Source organism: Ascaphus truei, chromosome 9 (genome assembly GCF_040206685.1).
Source record: "Ascaphus truei isolate aAscTru1 chromosome 9, aAscTru1.hap1, whole genome shotgun sequence".
In the NCBI taxonomy this organism is placed as follows: Eukaryota; Metazoa; Chordata; class Amphibia; order Anura; family Ascaphidae; genus Ascaphus; species Ascaphus truei.
In genome coordinates, this window is record NC_134491.1 from 44,503,163 (window position 1) to 44,523,973 (window position 20,811).

General features: G+C 47.3%; 2 protein-coding genes across 5 annotated transcripts in view; one reads left to right on the top strand and one right to left on the bottom strand.

Moving 5' to 3' along the window:
• Positions 1-19,664, top strand: part of PTPN21 (protein tyrosine phosphatase non-receptor type 21) — a 40,330-nt gene extending 20,666 nt beyond the window's left edge. For 2 of the 4 annotated variants that reach the window (XM_075614590.1, XM_075614589.1), the window contains exons 11-20: positions 1,589-1,699; positions 4,894-4,948; positions 5,334-5,415; positions 6,513-7,981; positions 11,497-11,637; positions 12,153-12,374; positions 12,578-12,706; positions 13,643-13,877; positions 13,963-14,123; positions 14,589-19,664. In XM_075614590.1, coding sequence (XP_075470705.1) covers positions 1,589-1,699; positions 4,894-4,948; positions 5,334-5,415; positions 6,513-7,981; positions 11,497-11,637; positions 12,153-12,374; positions 12,578-12,706; positions 13,643-13,877; positions 13,963-14,123; positions 14,589-14,717 — 2,734 coding nt within the window. In that variant the 3' untranslated portion in view covers positions 14,718-19,664. The remainder of the gene's footprint in view (positions 1-1,588; positions 1,700-4,893; positions 4,949-5,333; positions 5,416-6,512; positions 7,982-11,496; positions 11,638-12,152; positions 12,375-12,577; positions 12,707-13,642; positions 13,878-13,962; positions 14,124-14,588) is intronic. The other 2 variants (XM_075614591.1, XM_075614592.1) reach the window with 1 other exon arrangement.
• Positions 1-20,811, bottom strand: part of SPATA7 (spermatogenesis associated 7) — an 87,918-nt gene that overhangs the window by 10,101 nt on the left and 57,006 nt on the right. The window lies entirely within an intron of this gene.

The window sequence follows — 20,811 nt, forward strand, 5'->3', positions numbered from 1 at the left end:
TCCCCTTCTGATAAGCACGAAAGCTCTGTGTTCTCAGTGGGCTCCGTGTCTGGGATCTGTGATTTCCCTATCTCTGCCCGGCTGCCACCTGCCTCTACACATAACACCGTTTATAGAATTTAAGGTGCAAACACATTGTTACTGTTACAAGTACCAGGGCAACGTATTTTACACCTTTAACCCCTTCACTTCCAGAGGACCTTGCAAAGCGCTCTGGCAGGGAATGGGTTAATATGCCTCTTGAATCTAACTGTACGTTAGATATGTTGCCTGATTTGACACATCCACGTTAATTGATATTAGTGCTTTATTATGTTTGTGTTGTGAATGTGCTGGGTCTATGCCTTTTTTTTTTTTTATTAAAGAAAATATATTAATGAATATTACTATTTACCTGAGGTCAGTGGCAATTAGCGCACAGTTACGTGTTCAAATAATGACTTTCACACATTATTCTGCAGTAGGATTTGTGTCTGAGTTTCCGAGCCACTGATTGAGCCACCTGTGCTGAAGCAGGGATATCCTTAAAACCTGACCTGTTAGTGGCCCTTGAGGATTGGAGTTGCTACACAGCATGTTTTGATTGTATACTCGCTCTGTGCAGCAATGTATACGGTACATACTGTAGGAGAGACGTGTTCTGATCAGAAGACTGTATGGAGACAGAACATTGTGTGCAACTAATGGACGTATCTTCTCAAATCCACCCAATCACAACTGCTTCTAACCAGACGTATCTTCTCACTTCCACCCAATCACAGCTGCTTATAACGCGACGTATCTTCTCACTTCCACCCAATCACAGCTGCTTATAAAGCGACGTATCTTCTCAAATCCACCCAATCACAGCTGCTTCTAACCAGACGTATCTTCTCACTTCCACCCAATCACAGCTGCTTATAACGCGACGTATCTTCTCACTTCCACCCAATCACAGCTGCTTATAACGCGACGTATCTTCTCACTTCCACCCAATCACAGCAGCTGCTTCTAACGCGATCTGTTGCCTTCACTCTAATTAGCAGCTGCTCCTACACAGACTGGTTTTGGGGGGCGGGTGGGAACTACTATTTTTGTTGCATTGTGGCACAGCTGGGGAAGGATTTTAAGCAGTGAGTATGAAGCAACAGGTTAAAGCAGCAATGTCTAAATCAATTAGATTGTAAGCTCTTCGGGGCAGGGACTCCTTTTCCTAAATGTCACTTTTATGTCTGAAATGCTTCTTCCCTTTATGTGTTATTTGTATTTTTTTGTTATGTATATGATTGGCACATGTATTACTGTAGTGACGCGCTATATAAATAAATAAATACATACATACATACATGTCTAATACCTGTGTATCAGTGCCTCCTGCAGCACAGGACAGTCCGGAGATAAAGGGTGTGCGTCGCAGTGCCCAGTTTTCCAGGCTATCTCTCTCTCTCTCTCTGTCTCTCTCTGTCTCTCTCTGTCTCTCTCTCTTTCTCTCTTTCTCTCTTTCTCTCTTTCTCTCTTTCTCTCTTTCTCTCTTCTCTCTCTTCTCTCTTCTCTCTCCTGTGTTTTCCTTTTGACCTCGTGTTTTTTCTGCATGTCTTTCTGTCCTCAGGACCTCCCCAGATCCTCCTCTGCCTCCTCCTGTGGAAGGCTTTCAGAAATCTCTCTCTCTCCTTTCCTTCCAACGCTTTGCAATACTCTCTCGTCCTTCTCCTCCTAAAGGGTGAGCTTCACAAATCTTACACCCTCCTTTGCAGTCCTAGAAAGTTTTTTTTTTTCCTTGGGTATAAAAAGCATGGGAGCCGGCACACTTTCCTCTCCCATGTGCTTTGATTTCATATTTACGTCTTGTGCATCCCCGCCGCGCCGCCGGCTGCGTCCTGTCTTGTGCATCCCCGCCGTGCCGCCGGCTGTGTGCTGTCTTGTGCATCCCCGCCGTGCCGACGGCTGCGTCCTGTCTTGTGCATCCCCGCCGTGCCGACGGCTGTGTGCTGTCTTGTGCATCCCCGCCGTGCCACCGGCTGTGTGCTGTCTTGTGCATCCCCGCCGTGCCGCCGGCTGTGTCCTGTGTTGTGCATCCCCGCCGCGCCGCCGGCTGCGTCCTGTCTTGTGCATCCCCGCCGTGCCGCCGGCTGCGTCCTGTCTTGTGCATCCCCGCCGTGCCGACGGCTGCGTCCTGTCTTGTGCATCCCCACCGTGCCGCCGGCTGCGTCCTGTCTCGTGCATCCCCGCCGTGCCGCCGGCTGCGTCCTGTCTTGTGCATCCCCGCCGTGCCGACGGCTGCGTCCTGTCTTGTGCATCCCCACCGTGCCGCCGGCTGCGTCCTGTCTCGTGCATCCCCGCCGTGCCGACGGCTGCGTCCTGTCTCGTGCATCCCCGCCGTGCCGCCGGCTGCGTCCTGTCTTGTGCATCCCCGCCGTGCCGACGGCTGTGTCCTGTCTTGTGCATCCCCGCCGTGCCGCCGGCTGCGTCCTGTCTTGTGCATCCCCGCCGTGCCGACGGCTGTGTCCTGTCTTGTGCATCCCCGCCGTGCCGCCGGCTGTGTCCTGTCTTGTGCATCCCCGCCGTGCCGCCGGCTGCGTCCTGTCTTGTGCATCCCCGCCGTGCCGACGGCTGTGTCCTGTCTTGTGCATCCCCGCCGTGCCGCCGGCTGCGTCCTGTCTTGGGCATCCCCGCGCGCCGCCGGCTGCGTCCTGTCTTGTGCATCCCCGCCGTGCCGACGGCTGCGTCCTGTCTTGGGCATCCCCGCCGTGCCACCGGCTTCGTCCTGTCTTGTGCATCCCCGCCGTGCCGACGGCTGCGTCCTGTCTTGTGCATCCCCGCCGTGCCGACGGCTGCGTCCTGTCTTGTGCATCCCCGCCGCGCCGCCAGCTGCGTCCTGTCTCGTGCCTCCCCGCCGTGCCGACGGCTGCGTCCTGTCTCGTGCATCCCGGCCGTGCCGCCGGCTGTGTCCTGTCTTGTGCCTCCCCGCCGTGCCGACGGCTGTGTCCTGTCTTGTGCATCCCCGCCGTGCCGCCGGCTGTGTCCTGTCTTGTGCATCCCCGCCGTGCCGACGGCTGCGTCCTGTCTTGTGCATCCCCGCCGTGCCGCCGGCTGCGTCCTGTCTTGTGCATCCCCGCCGTGCCGCCGGCTGCGTCCTGTCTTGTGCATCCCGGCCGTGCCGCCGGCTGTGTCCTGTCTTGTGCATCCCCGCCGTGCCGACGGCTGCGTCCTGTCTTGTGCATCCCCGCCGCGCCGCCGGCTGTGTCCTGTCTTGTGCATCCCCGCCGTGCCGACGGCTGCGTCCTGTCTTGTGCATCCCCGCCGTGCCGCCGGCTGCGTCCTGTCTTGCTTCACGCCGTGCCGACGGCTGTGTCCTGTCTTGTGCATCCCCGCCGTGCCGCCGACTGCGTCCTGTCTTGTACATCCCGGCCGTGCCGCCGGCTGTGTCCTGTCTTGCTTCACGCCGCATATCTTTCAAATGCAAATCCGGACAGAGGTCAGAGCTGATGAGTTAGATATTCGCCACCGATATGATATTTTGCACGGTTTGCCTGGTATTTCTGACACTTCAGTGGGGAACGCTCCAGTAATATCACAGGAGAAATATATCCAAAAAACATTCACCATTTGTGATATATATCTCTTTTAAACGGCTTTGTAGCTCCGCCGTGATCACTGCTGCGTGATTTCCTCCGGTACTCGCTTCTGCCAGGCGCAGTGTGTAGTATACGGGGCATTACTGCTGTGTGACCGGCTTGTATCTCCAACATTTCCATAATGCCGATTTCATGTCGGAGATGCCCTGCTGCTCAGTGCTTTGTGTTTGCATATTTCCTGCCTAGCTCTACTTCCTCTTGGTAGCAGTGACATCACTAGTACATGTGAGTGACTGCACAGGAAGTGGACAGTAAAGCTGACCTGATGTAATGGAGCAAAGCATTGTGTGTAATCGTGTGCTGGCCTCTCCAGCACAGAAGGGTTAATCGATCTCCGCAGATTGTCAGACGCACACTGTGGGGCCCACCTCCCCACCTCTCCACCACTGAAGGGTTAATCGATCTCCGCAGATTGTCAGACGCACACTGTAAGGCCCACCTCCCCACCTCTCCACCACTGAAGGGTTAATCGATCTCCGCAGATTGTCAGACGCACACTGTAAGGCCCACCTCCCCACCTCTCCACCACTGAAGGGTTAATCGATCTCCGCAGATTGTCAGACGCACACTGTGAGGCCCACCTCCGCACCTCCCCACCTCCCCACCTCATGCCATTTCTTCTGTGAAAAAAAAAATCTCTTGATTAGAGATTTAAAACCCAGACTGGCATGAGTCTGTTTCTAGTAATCTACATCAGGAGTGGCCAACTCCAGTCCTCAAGGGCCACCAACAGGCCAGATATTCAATCAGATTGTGCCACCTGTGCTGAAGCAGTGATATCCCTCATACCTGGCCTGTTGGTGGCCCTTGAGGACTGGAGTTAGCCGCCCCTGATCTAGTTCAACGTACTCCTCCTCTTTATACAACATAGATTCATCTCCAATGGAGGCCGCCCCCATGCAGTTGACATGTAGAACATTTACGCCCGTGTTCCCGTGTTCCCGTGTTCCCGTGTTCCCGTGATGTGAATGTGTAGGTGGTCCATGGGACGTTTCCTTCCTTCAATATATCCTACAATTAGGGATCCTAGGTCCTGGAGGTAAACTCATTGAATTAAGAAGCTATATACTGTGCATTCACATTACTGTAACTCCAATGTGTGCCTGTTAACTGGTCTGTACCTTGAAGTATAATGTGTGCGTAGGAGGCGGCAACCTTTTTATTACTGTCCCAAAATGCTTCTGATTTTCCAAAACTTGCATCTTATACTTCTGCAAAGTGCTGTTTTCATGTGATGATGATGATGATGATGATGATGAGACATTTTGTTCCTCTCCAGACAGTCTCAGGCGGTGAATCCCGTCCGACGGAGATCCTCAACACGACTGTCACTGGTAAGATTACTAATATAAAAGGATTCCACATATAACGTGCAGCAGTGTCCAGTGTAAAACCCTGCACAGAATGTACCAACCCCAGTGATGTCCGAGGTCCCAGCGTGGCGCAAACCGTTAGTGGTGGTGATCGGATGTTATCAAATCTCAACTGACTGCAAGTCCTCAGGGCAGTGACCTGGTCTGATCTTAACCCCAGTTTGGTTTAATGCAGAACAAGTTATCATGGTAGAGATTATTAACCCCATCACTGCAGGAGGCCAGCTATCTTTCACACCATTCCCAATATGATTCAGGAACCTTTGATAAGTAGGGCTTGGTGTCAGTTGTTGGTTTGAAAGAGTCATTCATTAAAACCTATGTTTATTTATTTATTTATTTTTAGCCCAAGCACCAGCCTTACATGATGCCGCCTCCCCAGATGCATTATAACGGACACTACAATGAACCCTATACTTCCTCCCAAGGTAATGCCGGGGTAACTCCATATATAGGAATGTGTCGGAATGATCACTGTATAGGTTTGGAAATCAGAGCCGAGTGCAGCTTCCAAGCCTTTTACATCTGTATAGAAACACTATGTAAATAGACATGTATCTATGTATATTATTTTATTTATGTAGAGCACAGAGTGTACTCGGCGCTTTACAAAAGGCACAATCCAGGGAATTATAATACAATAAATGCAACAAATAAAATCAGACAGTAGGATAGGAAATCCCTGCCCCGGAGAGCTCACAATATAAGTGCTATGTTGGGAGACTGACAGAGGCAGCAGGTGAGGGAATAAGCGCAGTAGATGGCAGTGCTTGGTCACTGTTTGTTAGTAGTGACTGTTGTTGTGGGACAGAGGCCATGAGTCCAGGCTGTTGAAACGCTTCAGTTAAGAGTTTTAAGGTTTGATGTAAAGGTGGGTAGCGAAGGTACTTGGTGTATACAGAGTGTGAGGGAGTTCCACAGGTAAGAGACATGATGTTTTTCCATTGACTGCCATGGTTCCTGAGGAAAGGTTTGAAAACCACCGATGTAGTGTTACCATCTGGTATCGGGCCGTGGCAACATTAATTAAACCAGGGCGAGTTTATTCAATGAGAACACAAGTTGTGTATTTTTGCCATGGCATTAGATTGTGTAACCATCTTATGGTCTTGTTTTGAATGCAAGCTCTTCGAACAAGCATTCCTTGCAGCCATTTGATCTATACATGCATAAGAAATTTAGCTTTTCATGATGCTGTATAATATATGTATTTTAAAGGTGTACCATAAGGCAGGGGTTTTCAAGACCACCCCATTTCCCAACAGGTAAAGTTTTTAGGATATCCTTGCCTCAGCACAGGTGGCTCAATCAGTCCCCTCTTCAGCACAGGGGGTTCCATAGATTGAGCCACCTGTGCTGAAGCTGGGATATCCTTAACCTGACCTGTTGGGGGAGCTTTAGGACTGGTGATGAGAACTCGTGCCATAAGGTATTTATAAAACCTATTGTGTACATACGGCTGACCTCTGTGTTTTTGTTGCACACTCTAGTTGCGCGTTTCTGATTTGTATTTTAACTCTTGCAGACAACCTCCCAGTGTTTGTGAGCAATCAGAACGGATACTATTATCACTCCCAGACCAGCCTCGACCGGGCGCCACACGATTACAATGGTCGAATACGAAATGGCAGCGTCTACAGCGCTCATAGCACCAACTCTCTGAACAACCAGCAGCCCTACATGCAGCCCTCGCCTCTGTCTTCCAATCCCAGCATCACAGGAAGTGATGTCATGAGACCAGAGTACATCCCCTCCCACCGCCACAGCGCGCTCATTCCACCATCCTATCGGCCAACCCCAGACTATGAGACTGTGATGAGGCAGCTGAATAGGGGCGTTATGCACTCCGAGAGGCAGAGCCACTCCATGCGAAATCTCAACATCAGTAATTCTTATGCCTACAGCAGGCCTGATGTCTTGGTGTACAGCCAGCCTGAGATCCGGGAGCATGCACAGTTCACATCGCCCCAGTCTAATCATTATCCGTTTAACCTAAATTATAGTTTTCACAGCCAATCTCCCTATAATTACCAGGCTGAGCGGCGTCCTGTTGTAGGCGCGGTTAGTGTGCCAGAGCTGACCAATGTCCAGCTCCAAGCTCAGGACTACACGGCTTCCAACATCATGAAGACTCAGGTCTATCGGCCTCCTCCCCCATATCCGTACCCGCGTCCAACCAACAGCACCCCAGATCTTACCCGACACCACGCCAGCAGCAGCAATCCTGACCTGATCACCAGGCGCGTGCACCATTCCGTGCAGATGTTCCAGGAGGACAGTTTGCCCGTGGCTCATTCGCTCCAGGAAGTAAGCGAGCCCTTGACCTCCACCCGTCATGCTCAGCTGCAGAAGAGGAACAGCATAGAGATAGCCGGACTGACTCATAGCTTCGAAGGGATGAGGGTGAAAGAGAGGACCATGTCAACATCTGCTGCGAATGTGGCACCGCAGCGAATCTTGGCAACAGAGGCCCAGACTAATATCTACATGGAAAGGACCAAAGAGGAACAGAGTGCAGAGCATGAGAGAGGAAGGTATGGCCACAAGAAGTCCCTTTCAGATGCCACCATGCTTATTCACAGCAGTGAGGATGATGAAGATACTGAAGAAGACAACAGAACCAATATGTCTCAAACATCCCTCTGCTATGATCGAACACAGCTCCGTACAGTTATGGAAACCTACCCCGATGAGCCAGTGCCAAGTTACCAACAATTTAGTTCTGTCCCTGCCAACCATTTGCACATCTACGAGCACAAACCAGCAGACGTGGAGAAGGAGAGGAGGCTGAAAGTGGTCAGCCCGGTACAGTTTGCAGGAGACGCCCTGGCCCACAGGCGAGGTGAGGGCACCATAGCTCCTTCAGTATCTGAGTCTGATCTCACAACAGTGATCGTGAGGTACAGAGTGAAAAAGGACCCTGTGAAGAAGAGACCAGTGTCTGATGTCCTCTCGGGCAAAAAGGATATTGTTGAAGGACTTCCACCGTTAGGAGTAAGTAGACCCTTCAGGGTCATAATGTTTTAGCTTCCTTTCTTTATGAGGTATGCCCTAAAGCAAAGGTGCGCGAACTGGGGGTCACGAGAATTTATTTGGTGGGCGTGGCTTTTACAGAGGTCCCACGCTCTTCCACAAAGCATTGAAATGAAATGCCGGGGAGCGTGCGCGAGGCCTCTGAAGGTCCCTTTAGAATTCAAAAAAAATTGGTTGAACAGCAGGAACCGAAAAAAAGCACCAGTCAACTCACCAGAAGTAGAAAAAATAAAAAAAAAGTTTAATAAATCACATACTAAAAAACAAAAAACAAACTAACATAAAAGGACAATTCCTCCTACGCGTTTCAGGCTCTCCAGCCCTTTCTCAAGGAGTGTGATGGGGGTCAGATGAAATAAGGTATATATAGCCCCTCCTCTGAACTCTCACACACCTGAAATGTATACAGGTGATTGAAACATATACATTAACCCTAGAATGTGTGTAAGTCTCCATGTTCATAATAGATAGAAAAAAGAGTGGATTATCAATCTATACTAAAATTTGCATCAATAGATAATTAAACATGATAGACAGAAGGATCAACAATATAAATAAATCCAATGTCATACAAACAAGAATTAATACAAAATAGCATCAATGGAAATAAATCCCAATTGATAATTGAAAAAACTACCCATTTCACATGAGACCAAGACACCTGTCAACACATTGATTGCACAAAAATAGGGAAACTGGCATAACATCAATGATACAATGAACATGACACAAGAGGAGTTGTTGAAAAAATATATATAAAATAATTATACATAAAAAATCATGTATAAAAAAAATGTTTTTTACATAAAATAAAGACACAAAAAAAGAAAACCTGAAGAGACACAGTGGATTTACAGACCTATTGATCAAATGCTAATTTCAACAAAAGGAAAGATCAAAAACAAGTCCTGTTAATGCAATCTGTGGACTGTGAAATAACACCAATGAGAAGATACAAAATCCTCTCATGGGAAACAAATGTATTTAGAACTATATCAAAAGAAGTTATTGTTAAATTTTATATATTACTATATGATATAACTCAACAGCCCAAAGATAACACACACAGATCAGAAAAACTTTGAATTAAACAATTAAATGTTATATCTATATTGAAGTGTGGGTGTGAAACCAATGCAGTATAATTTCAAATCCCATTGTGTATTTAACCCATTTGGGATAAGAGTATTTAAAGAAAAAATCCAATGGGCCTCTCCCATGTATAGTGCATTGGCCTCTCCCCTGTATAGTGCATTGGTTCTATCACCTCCACGGCTATGAACCTGAACAGTTTCAATGGCAACACATTTAAAATGAACAAGAGAACCATTTTGACATGTATCAAAGTGTTTGGACACAGGATGCACTTTATCTCGTTTTAGAATGAGTCTCATGTGTTCCATTACCCATATCTTAAACATAGGTCCCTTGCCTAATCTCCGGCGGCTTCTGGCAACGCATCACCATGGCAACCACGGGGGAGGGGGCAGGTGGTGCAAGCAGCTGGGGAGAGCAGGCAGGGGGGCGCAGACTAAAAGGTTAGCGCACCACTGCCCTAAAGCAGTTCTCAAGGGCCACCAACAGGTCAGGTTTTAAGGATATTATTTATTTATAAAATATTTTACCAGGAAGTAATACATTGAGAGTTACCTCTCGTTTTCACGTATGTCCTGGGCACAGAGTTAAGACAAATAATACATGGTTACAAATACAGTTACATAATGAGCAGGGTATACATTATATACAAGACATTGCATGCACAGTTAAAGATAATTTGTATTATGGGCGTATGAAACAATTACAGACCAGATTCAAATGTGAGACAGCCTTAGATTTGAAAGAACTTAGACTGGTGGTGGATGTGAGAGTCTCTGGTAGGTTGTTCCAGTTTTGGGGTGCACGGTAAGAGGAGGAGCGGCCGGATACTTTGCTGAACCTTGGGACCATGAACAGTCTTTTGGAGTCAGATCTCAGATGATAGGTGCTGCATGTGGTAGGGGTGAGGAGCTTGTTCAGGTAGGCAGGTAGCTTTCCCATAAAGAATTTGAAGGCAAGACCGGAAAGGTGAACTTTGCGCCTAGACTCGAGTGATGACCAATCTAGTTCTTTGAGCATTTCGCAATGATATGTGTTGTAGTTGCATTGGAGAACAAAACGACAAATTGAGTTGTAGAGGGTGTCAAGTTTGCTAAGGTGGGTTTGAGGTGCCGAGCCATATACTATGTCTCCATAGTCAATAATTGGCATTAGCATCTGCTGTGCGATATGTTTTCTGACCAGGAGACTTAGGGAGGATTTGTTCATGTAGAGTACCCCTAGTTTGGCATAGGTCTTGGTTGTCAGGGTATTAATGTGCATCCCGAATGTTAAGTGGGAGCAAAACCATATGCCCAGGTATTTAAAACTAGTAACAGGAGTTAGGGTGGTGTTAGTGTTGGTTGTAATCTGGAGCTCAGTCGCTGGAAGCTTTAAAAATTTAGTCTTGGTCCCAAACACCATTGTTAGTCTTGTCAGTGTTTAAAAACAGTTTGTTTTGAGAAATCCAGTTTTCGAGTCTGAAAAAGTCAGACTGAAGTATGTGTTGAAGGTCAGAGAGGCTATGGCTGTGTGCATATAGGATTGTGTCATCTGCATACATGTGTATTGAGGCTTCCTTACAAGCTGTGGGAAGATCATTGATGAACACTGAGAAGAGTAGGGGCCCCAGAACAGAGCCTTGGGGTTAGAGTTAGTGCCAGAGATGGACACATGTTGGGATCTTCCTGATAGGTAGGACTGAAACCAGTTTAAAGCATGTTTCCCTATGCCAGAGCTCTGGAGTTTGTTGAGCAAGATAGCATGATCAACAGTATCAAAAGCCTTTGCAAAATCTAGGAATACTGCACCAGTGATTTGACCCCGTTCCATTCCACACTGGATCTCATTGCAAACTTTTAGCAGGGTAGTTACGGTAGAGAGTTTGGGGCGAAAGCCAGATTGGAATTGGCTAGGAAAATTTGTCTTGTTATAGTATCCCTGCTTCAGCACAGATGGCTTAATTCGACTGAGCCACTGATTGAGCCACCTGTGCTGAAGCAGGGATATCCTGAATATCTGACCTGTTGGTGGCCCTTGGGGACTGGACTTGGCTACCCCTGTCCTAAAGCTTTTGTTTGTACGAAGCAGCTTGTGCAGAATCCATGCAGAACACTTATCATTTCTGTCATAATGTCATTATAATGTAGTTACAGTCGCTTTGTATGTGTAGCTTTGTACAATATAGTTACAGTTGCTTTGTATGTGAACACGTGGCTGTTTCCCGCTCTCTTCCCAAAATGGGTCTTAATAGTTGACTCAACTGTGCTGCAACTTGTTTATTACAAACAGGAGACACATACATTAGCTCCAGGCAGGTTATTGATATGCCGCCTTCTTGGCCAGGCTACTGGTTCCCTTATTATATTCGTACTCTAACCAGCGCCTCTGCTTCCTCCTAGGGCATTAAGAAAGGGAACCGGGCCGATGCTAAGAAAATAGGCCCCCTGAAACTGGCGGCATTGAATGGGTTGTCTCTCTCCCGAATGCCTTTACCGGACGAAGAGCGAGAAGAGCCTGCAAGGGCATCCAATGATGAAAGGGTAGTTATCTGTAACCATGGAAACGTACCAGCTGACCATCCCCAACTAGGCATTTACGCCACAAAACCCAAACGTGGCGATAACGAGACTGTTGTAATGTGTAAGAATGGGTAGTTTCCCTTTTGATGTTGTGGATGCTTTAATGCCAAGTGCTATGCATTTTCACACCCCTCTTTCCATGGATCTGAGATTAATTAAAGCCAGGCCTCTCGGGTCTCTCTCTCAGTGACCATGTCTTTGTTTCAACATTGGTGGCTTCATAGAGACAAATTGGGTCCCAGCTTTCCATGAAATGAGATGTAATTGAAGCACCGACATCGGTGAGATTAGAGTGAGCTCACAATGGCCACAACCTTTCATTTATTATATTGTGTTTGGCAACGACTTCATTACAATGGCAGGATGAGAGGGAAGGGCATTGTTAAAGGTGGCATGGAACCTCCCATTAGTCATGTAAATCAGTGGTGGAGTGTTGTGGAGGTCCTGATGGTCAATGTTGTGACCTTGCCTTGTAGTGTAATCTCCTGGAGCAGCGGCTGGAGATGGGCATGGTGTTTACGGAGTACGAGCAGATCCACAAGAAGCGACTGCCGGACGGGGAGTGCTCCATTGCCCGGCTCCCCGAGAGCGCGGAACGCAACCGCTTCCAGGATGTCCTACCGTACGACGACACTCGGGTGGAGCTGGTCCCAACCAAGGAGAACAACACGGGATATATCAACGCTTCTCACGTTAAGGTGAGACGGAAACGAGGTGGCCCGGGGCTAACGGTTCTGCTGCAACTGCTTTCCCCGTGTAAGTGGAAAAAGTTTGTGTCCGTCAGCCATAGAAACCATAACTTGTGAAGAGCGGACACTAGGATTCTGAACCGCTTCTCCCACTTCAAAGACAGTGCATTAATTAGTAGGACTGTGCCTCACGTGTCCTTTGATTTCCGCAGGTGACGGTTGGTGGGGTTGAGTGGGATTACATTGCCACGCAAGGTCCCCTCCAGACCACGTGTCAGGACTTCTGGCAGATGGTGTGGGAGCAGGGGGTTGCCATCATCGCCATGGTAACACTGGAAGAAGTGAGTACTTCCCTTCCTGGTGTATTTTCTAGGCCCGAGGCAGTTGCTGGATTTAGAATATGGCGGTCACGCTTGGTACTGCCGACCTCTTATGTGGCAAGAATATCTTTAACTGGGCATTCCCACGTAGCGGGTAAAAACACAGAACGTTGAACTGTTACTTTAAAATAAAAAATATATATAAATATATAATCATCGTTAGAATAAGCATTTATCAAGTTTCATTCCTTTGACTTGGGCAAAATGGCAGCCATCTTAATTTCAGTCAAACACCTATGATTTTGGAGGTGTTTATCTCAGGATTAAGTAAGATAGCACATTGGGAAATACGAGGAACTCCGTTTAACAGCAACATTAACAAACACGATGGGAGTGCACCTTTAATGTAGTACAATATAAATATAACACTCTTAAATGACTATAATTACCGCTCTCGTTCTGGAGGCCACTAATGGTACAAACAGAGGTCCATATGGGGAAAACGTTCAATGGTGGTGGGAAGAGGGGGGGGTGTTCTAAAGCAGGGGCGGGCAACTCCAGTCATCAAGGGCCACCAACAGGTCAGGTTTCAGGATATCACAGGTGGCTGAGTCAGAATGACAGCCACTGATTGAGCCACCTGTGCTGAAGCAGGGATATACCCAATACCTGGTCTGTTGGTGGCCAATGAAGACTGGAGTTGGCCACCCCTGTTCTAGAGACTCCCCAACACCATAAGGGTTTAACTTTAAATTGAGTGCAGACAAAACACGTTTTAAAACGAGAGAGAATACTCCTGAAGCTTGGAGGGTTCGTTACTAATAGAGGACTGAACTCCTGGAGCTGGGACAGGCCCAGGGAAGCTCCTGAGATCGGGTATGTTCTGTATTCCGTGTGAGTATGGGCAGACTAGGCAAAGGGTCAATGTTAACCAATACTTCTATTCCTCTAATGAAGGAGGGTGGACGAGAGAAAAGTTACCGCTACTGGCCTCGGCTCGGCTCAAGGCACAACACGGCCACCTACGGGAGGTTTAAGATCACCACTCGATTCCGTACGGACTCTGGCTGCTACGCCACGACCGGCCTGAAGATAAAGCATCTGCTGACCGGCCAGGAGAGGACCGTGTGGCACCTGCAGTACACGGACTGGCCGGAGCACGGACATCCTGAAGACCTGAAAGGATTCCTTTGTAAGTTGGACGGTGCTTCTCTCTGCCGGAGTCGCTATGCGCGGTGTATTGTCCGCACCGCATCACTGGGTGTCTTATTTTGCAGCCTATCTGGAAGAGATCCAGTCTGTTCGCCGTCATACAAACAGCACAACAGACCCTACGAGCCCAAACCCTCCTGTGCTTGTTCACTGCAGCGCAGGCGTTGGCCGGACGGGAGTAGTCATTTTATCCGAGGTTATGATTGCGTGTCTGGAACACAATGAGGTGAGAACTTCTCCCGGCTGCAGGCACTGGTGTCTGCCACTGTGGCCCTTATTTGATATACTGTGCAGCGGCTTCCCTGTGGCGGAGATCTCAGCTCCCTTCTAATTAATGGGCATTTAAATCTTCTCCAGCACATGGGAAGTTGACGGAGCATATTGAATAAAGACGTCATTATCTAGCTCTCGTCTGTCTTATCTGACCCTAAAACATAGCGGAAAAACAACTCTAATTTTATAGCGTGATCTTCATCAGAGGAAAGAGATACAATGTGTCAAGCAGCGAGTGTTTAAATATTGTCCCCCATTATTGCGCTGCATCGCATTGTTGGATGTTCTGTGAGCTGAGTTAATGCAACACTAAAATGCCATTTACTTTTCTACTATTTCCAAGTGTATCCCTGGAATATCCTGTGTTTTGCGAGGTCCCTTTGCAGCATAAACGTGCAGGAAATGTGTTGTATTGCAGATGCTGGACATCCCCCGAGTCCTCGACATGCTGAGACGCCAGAGGATGATGATGGTGCAGACAATTTCTCAGTACACTTTTGTATACAAGGTCCTGATCCAGTTCCTAAAGAGTTCCCGGCTGATATGAGCTCCTTGCAAAGCCCCACGCAAGGTGTGTAACGAGAAGAGGACCAGGGACATGGACACGCATATGGACCTGCTGGTGGGGCAAAGGCCCTGCCATTTATATGCAATACGCTGAGCAATTTATTAGTCTCTTCCAGAAAAATTCATAAGAAACATTATGGCCCATGTCCATTAAACGGAGTTACGCCTTTGTTCACCTTGAGGCTTGTTTAGACTTTAACCTCTTTGCTGCCAGAAGGAACTGCAATACAGAGGGTTGGGCCAAGCCCTGGGGGCCTCTCAGGCCGTTAAAGGGTTAAGCGGCGCCGATTCGCAGCGCAGTTTAGTAAACTTGGGAAAGGCTGAAGTCACCGTGAGGGGCTTTTGAAACGGGGCAAACGTTCCGTGCTCTCTGCGGGCCCAGAACATTACCAGGCTGCAGGATTTTACACTGCGGGGCCAGAACGGTCTGCAGGGTTTTACACTGCGGGGTTTTACACTGCAGGGCTGGGGTGGGACGATCTGCGGGGTTTTACACTGCAGGGCTGGGGTGGGCCGGTCAGCGGGGCTTTACACTGCGGGGCCGGGGTGGGTGGCAGGAAGCTGTGTGATGTATGTGGGCTGATTCTGGAATTGTTTGCATCAAAACCGCCTGGACTCTCTAACTGGGGAGGTGCAAAGCCGTTCCAGATCCAGTGCGTTTAATTGGAGAAAGCATATTTTCGCAGTATTATTTTTATTGAGCTCTGATTTTACTGGTTGAAATCAAAAATGATGCTAATGACATTGGAAGCACTTTTTCTTTTTTCGCCCTTATTTATGGTGCTACAAATATTTTAACTCTTTACCATTACTAACACAACTGACTAGGTGAGTAACATTAAAATGACCGTAGTGAGTGAAAAAAGAGTTTAAGAGACGGGGGTTGAATGGTGCCCACGAGTGTGAGAAGTATGTTTCATTGGGACTCGTGCAAGTGTGTGTTTACTCTCAGTGGGACTCCTGCAAGCGTGCCTTTACCCACAGTGGAATTAGTGCAAGCGTGCCTTTACCCACAGTGGGATTAGTGCAAGCGGGTATTTGCTCTCAGTGGGATTAGTGCAAGCGTGTGTTTACAAGGCCACAGAACCTGCCCAAAGATTAAAGGGAATTATTGGGGATTATTGCTTTTAATCAGTAGGTCTAAACATGTTTGGGGAACCCCAATTTTACAACTAATTAATTGGCAAATGTGTTGATGAACTTGGTTTACATAAGAATGGAATTGAAGTATTATAGGACTTTTCTTTTATTTAGAATATCTCTCCCTTTTTTTTTAATATGAAACTTCTCCCTTTGTATTATTTTAATATAATTGTTGAATAACTTATATCTCCTGATAAAGTGCTAGAATATTAAGAGCATTGTACTTTCCTATAAATCATGCATATTGCCCCAACCTGAATCACTGGGGTTATTAGTTATTTGTGACAAAAACGTGGTCTGGCGGGAGTGCCGTGGTTTGGATAGGGTTGAGACTCATTTCAGTGGTTTGTTAGCATTATCAGGTTTCGGTAACGCTGCGTCTCCTCCCCACGTAAACATGTCCCCCCCCCCCCCCCCCCAAGTGAAGGAATTATGCTTATCTCATATTCTCGTGTGTCTCAGTCTGTTTCATGGTCTCATGTTTTAAGGATATCCCTGCTTCAGCACAGGTGGCTCAATCTTCAACTGCTGCACCTGTGTGGGATATCCTGAAAATCTGACTTGTTGGTGACCCTTGAGGACTGGCATTGCCCACCCATGTAATTAACCTTGTTTAAAACGGCAGGTCCAAAATATTAGGTCAAAGTTCTGCGGTCGGAGCGTCGGAACCCCGCGGCCTGTCTGCTTGCTAGGTCATTGGATAAGTGCTGTAACTCGAGTCCTGTATCCGCTGTTTGCTGTGCATTGTTTCATATTCACCTGGCGCAAAGTAATGGCAAATACCCTGACATCACAGACCCTGTGTAATGTACTTGTTGGGATGTCGCTTGTCACATCCGCCCCTGGTTAATGATCAGCCAAGTTGATTTAGAGATGGGGAGGGGAGACAAATCATTCCTTTTTTTTCTCCCCCAGAAATGAAGGGGGTTAAAGGCCCCGATCACTGCATCATGGGAACTGTTGCAACATCTCTCACTTGCGTACGGACCCTGTATAAGCTCCTTAAGAAACCACTTTGTATTGAGAAGCCCTTAAGCCTTATGAAATGTGGAACCGATCCGACACACGTCAGGGGAGATGTTACATGGCTGAGTTCTTTCACTTTTTATTATTATTATTTTTTTTTTTTAGGGGTGGGTAAATGGAACTGCAGCTGTAAAACAGGCCAAGTATAAGTCCTTATTAAAATAATGACTACCGTTGGTGTTTGAAACCGTGCACAATGTACGCCAAGTATAATCTGTAACATACAAATGAACTTTTGGTATGGAGTTATGGAAGACGTATACTGTATATATATTTTTTCTCAGACCCGGATATGAAGGAATTAATGTAGGAAGCTGTGACATGTATATTTGTGCCTCTTAGTGTGACGGGAGCGTGGCAGGGGGTGTATGTTAAGAATGCGAGAGACGGGAGCGTGGCAGGGGGTGTATGTTAAGAATGCGAGAGATGGGAGCGTGGCAGGGGGTGTATGTTAAGAATGCGAGAGACGGGAGCGTGGCAGGGGGTGTATGGTAAGAATGCGAGAGACGGGAGCGTGGCAGGGGGTGTATGGTAAGAATGCGAGAGAAGGTTATTGTTGAATTATTCTCGGAGCTGGAACCTCCAGGTTGGCAAATACGGCCGACGTTTCTTTCTTGTGCCAGGTATAACGTGGCGGACATGTCAACTTTCCTTACGACTGGCAGCCAAAGATTGGGGGAGACTGCCTGTGATGTTTTTAAACGCTGGCAAAGTTGAAGAGGCTAGAGCAGAGGTAGCCAACTCCAGTCCTCAAGGGCCACCAACAGGTCAGCTTTTGAGGATATCACTGCTTCAGCATAGGTGGCTTAATCCGTCCCTGATTCAGCACAGGTGGCTCAGACTCTGACTGAGCCTCTGATTTAGCCACCTGTGCTGGAAGCAGGTATATCCTGAAAAGTTAACCTGTTGGTGGCCATTGAAGACTGGGGTTGGCCACCTCCAAGTCTAATGGAAAGTATAATTTTATTTGGAATGATTTCAGAGTGTACAGGCATACCCCGGTTTAAGGACACTCACTTTTAAGTACACTCGTGAGAAAGGACTTATCACCCAATAGGCAAACGGCAACTCGCGCATACACCTGTCAGCACGACCTGAACAGCAATACAGGCTCCCTACCTGTACCGAAGCTGTGCGCAAGCAGGGAGACTATAGAGCCTGTTACAAATGCGTTATTTACATCAGTTATACACGTATATGACGATTGCAGTACAGTATGTGCATCGATAAGTGGGAAAAAGGTAGTGCTTCACTTTAAGTACATTTTCGCTTTACATAAATGCACCGGTCCCATTGCGTACGTTAATGCGGGGTATGTCTGTATAAAGTTATAAACCTTCCTCCCTGCCAGGGGTGCCTGCAATGCATTGTAAGATGTTGGCTGATGTGTACTTTAGCAGTGGACAGGTTGGACTAGGCCTACAAATGGGAATTTGATTAAAATGTTAAATCCAATGAATTTGGCATATGGGGGATAAACTGCACGTGTAACGGGATCGGGTGGTATTGTTACCCCTGTCATAGCTGGAGATGTTATTATTTTTTATTTTCAATGTTTAAAATGCTGTATATACTTTTTGGGCACGGACACTGTAATGTGTTTTAATGTACCAGCTTGGTGAACTAATGGCTATTTTACAGCACAACAGACGATGGGGTTATTTGCCTGTGATAGGAATCTCCCCCTGAAGTCAATGCTTTTCCGTGCGAAAGCGCCCTGATCAGCACTATCGCAGCTGAAGAAGTAACCCCCAATGTATCTTGAAAAACACATCATTAATAATACAGCATTTGTTTCAAAATGGACATCCCCTTCCAATGAATTCTTTACGTACTGTTTTAGCTCCTGTTTTCCAGCTACCACGTAGCCACTATTTGCCACCGTGGGAAATTGCTAATGGTTGCTAGTTAACGTGGACTAAAACTTTGATGTACTAAAGGTGACGTTTTATTCAAGTCATCCACTAAAGATCCCGTAGTGAGCTTGGCATATTGGGGCGACCACGTTTTCAGTTGGAAAGAAGTGGCTAATTTAAGTGGACATGAGCTGGTTTATCTTCCGCTGGGTCGGATGTAATGTAATACAGAACACTGCACATGGCTAGAGGCAAGACTTGCTGTATTTGTATTCTCCCCCCCCTCCTCCCAAGCAGAGGGACCTCCGGAGTTGAGCCTATTTCTAGCTTCCAAGATTGTTACTGATGTTTCAGCTCTGATTCGGGAATAAAAAATGGCCACCAAATGCTATTGGGTCCTGCGGGCCAAAAGGAAGCAGCAACCACAGGTGTCACCTAACACTAATTATATTGGGGACCAGGGTGTCCTCGGAGCTGAGTAATATGGTTCAGCCCTAGGGATCCCCTCCTGAATATCCCGGGGGGGGGGGGGCTAGGTTGCTTTACCTCTGCCACAGTGGTCTGTAATGCAGTGTTGTGGGCCGCGCCAGCACTGCAGAGGTTAACCAGTGCATAGGAATAAGTGTGTTTTACAGGTGAGAGCCAGCATGTTCATCACTTTAATGCATTTCAGTGCTTGGTGGGCTCCTCCGAAGCGGTTTATTCATTCACTAAGCTTTATACACAGTGATATACAATCAGTGCCGCTTTCTCTTGTTAAACTGAAAGCAAACTGTAGGACAGTGTACAAATTCTATTTGATGGTTGGATAATGCTTGTTTTACCAAATATGTAATATATGTGATTTTATGCAAAATAAACATAGTATATTTTTGCCATGGAAATAAATATTTGAAGCAGTAGCTCGCGTTTGTCAGAATGTTTTCATCTTGTATCTTTTCCTCCGCGTTACAGATCAAGGGGAAATATAAACCCCTTTGAAGGAAGCTTTTACAGGGCACCCAGCTGTATATCGGTTCGTTTTGTTTCATAGGCTCAAGACCAGGGGTGTGCAAACTTACTACATGCACCCCCCTTTCTCCTCTCCCCTCCGGCTCGCACCCCTCCCTGCACGGGTCCGGTTTCAAATGATGCCGCGGGGGTCATGTGACGGCACGTTGCCATCACATGACCCCGCAGCGTTGTTTGCCATGCAGACGCGTAGCTGGAACTCCAGGTAAGTAAAAAGTCAGAGGCCTCGCACGATCCCCGCCATTTATTTTAAATGCCCACAGGGCCTCTGTAACAGCCGCACACCCCTGCTGTGGACCAATGATTCCCAACAGTGGGTTTGCCAAAATAACTAGAATGGACGTATTATGGGGTCCCTGAGCACGTGTGGGGGCTGCGCACTTAGTAAGGCCCCAAACTGCACCTTTAGTGTGTGTGGTGGGGGGGGGGGAGGAGAAGGGAGAGAGGAGAGTGTGTGTGTGTGTGTGTATCGCTCACACTTGCTTCTAAAGTCGCTACCCACAATGCTTCGTATCCACAGCAGCAAGGCATTGTGGGGAGTGACTTTAGAAGCTCTGGCAGTGATTGATCGCTATACGTGTTCCTCCCCAAACTCGGGGAAACTATACTGCTTGGGTTCGGTCATTAGCAATAGTCTGAGTCGGCAGTAAGATTTATTTAATTGGGGGTTTGCAGAACACTTTTTTCTATTGGGGTGCCCAGCGTACTAAATGTTGGGAACCGCAGGCAGAAAGCGGTCTTACCGACGTCCTGCCGCCTTTGTAATCACTACCACAGACATGCACACAAAATAGGCAACTGCCTATTGTACAAGTTTTCTCAAGTTCTGGAGAATTGGAATGTGGCTTTTGTAAATTGCATTGCATTATTAATGCAGCACAAATCTATCAAATGATGGGTAAATATAACATTTCTTTCAAGGAGAAAATGAATTGTGTGTCTAACAATACTGATGTGATCACATTAAAGTTCAAGAAAATGTTTCATGAGAATGTATACAGAGTTAAGAAAATTTGCGGGCAATCTTATTGAGAAAGT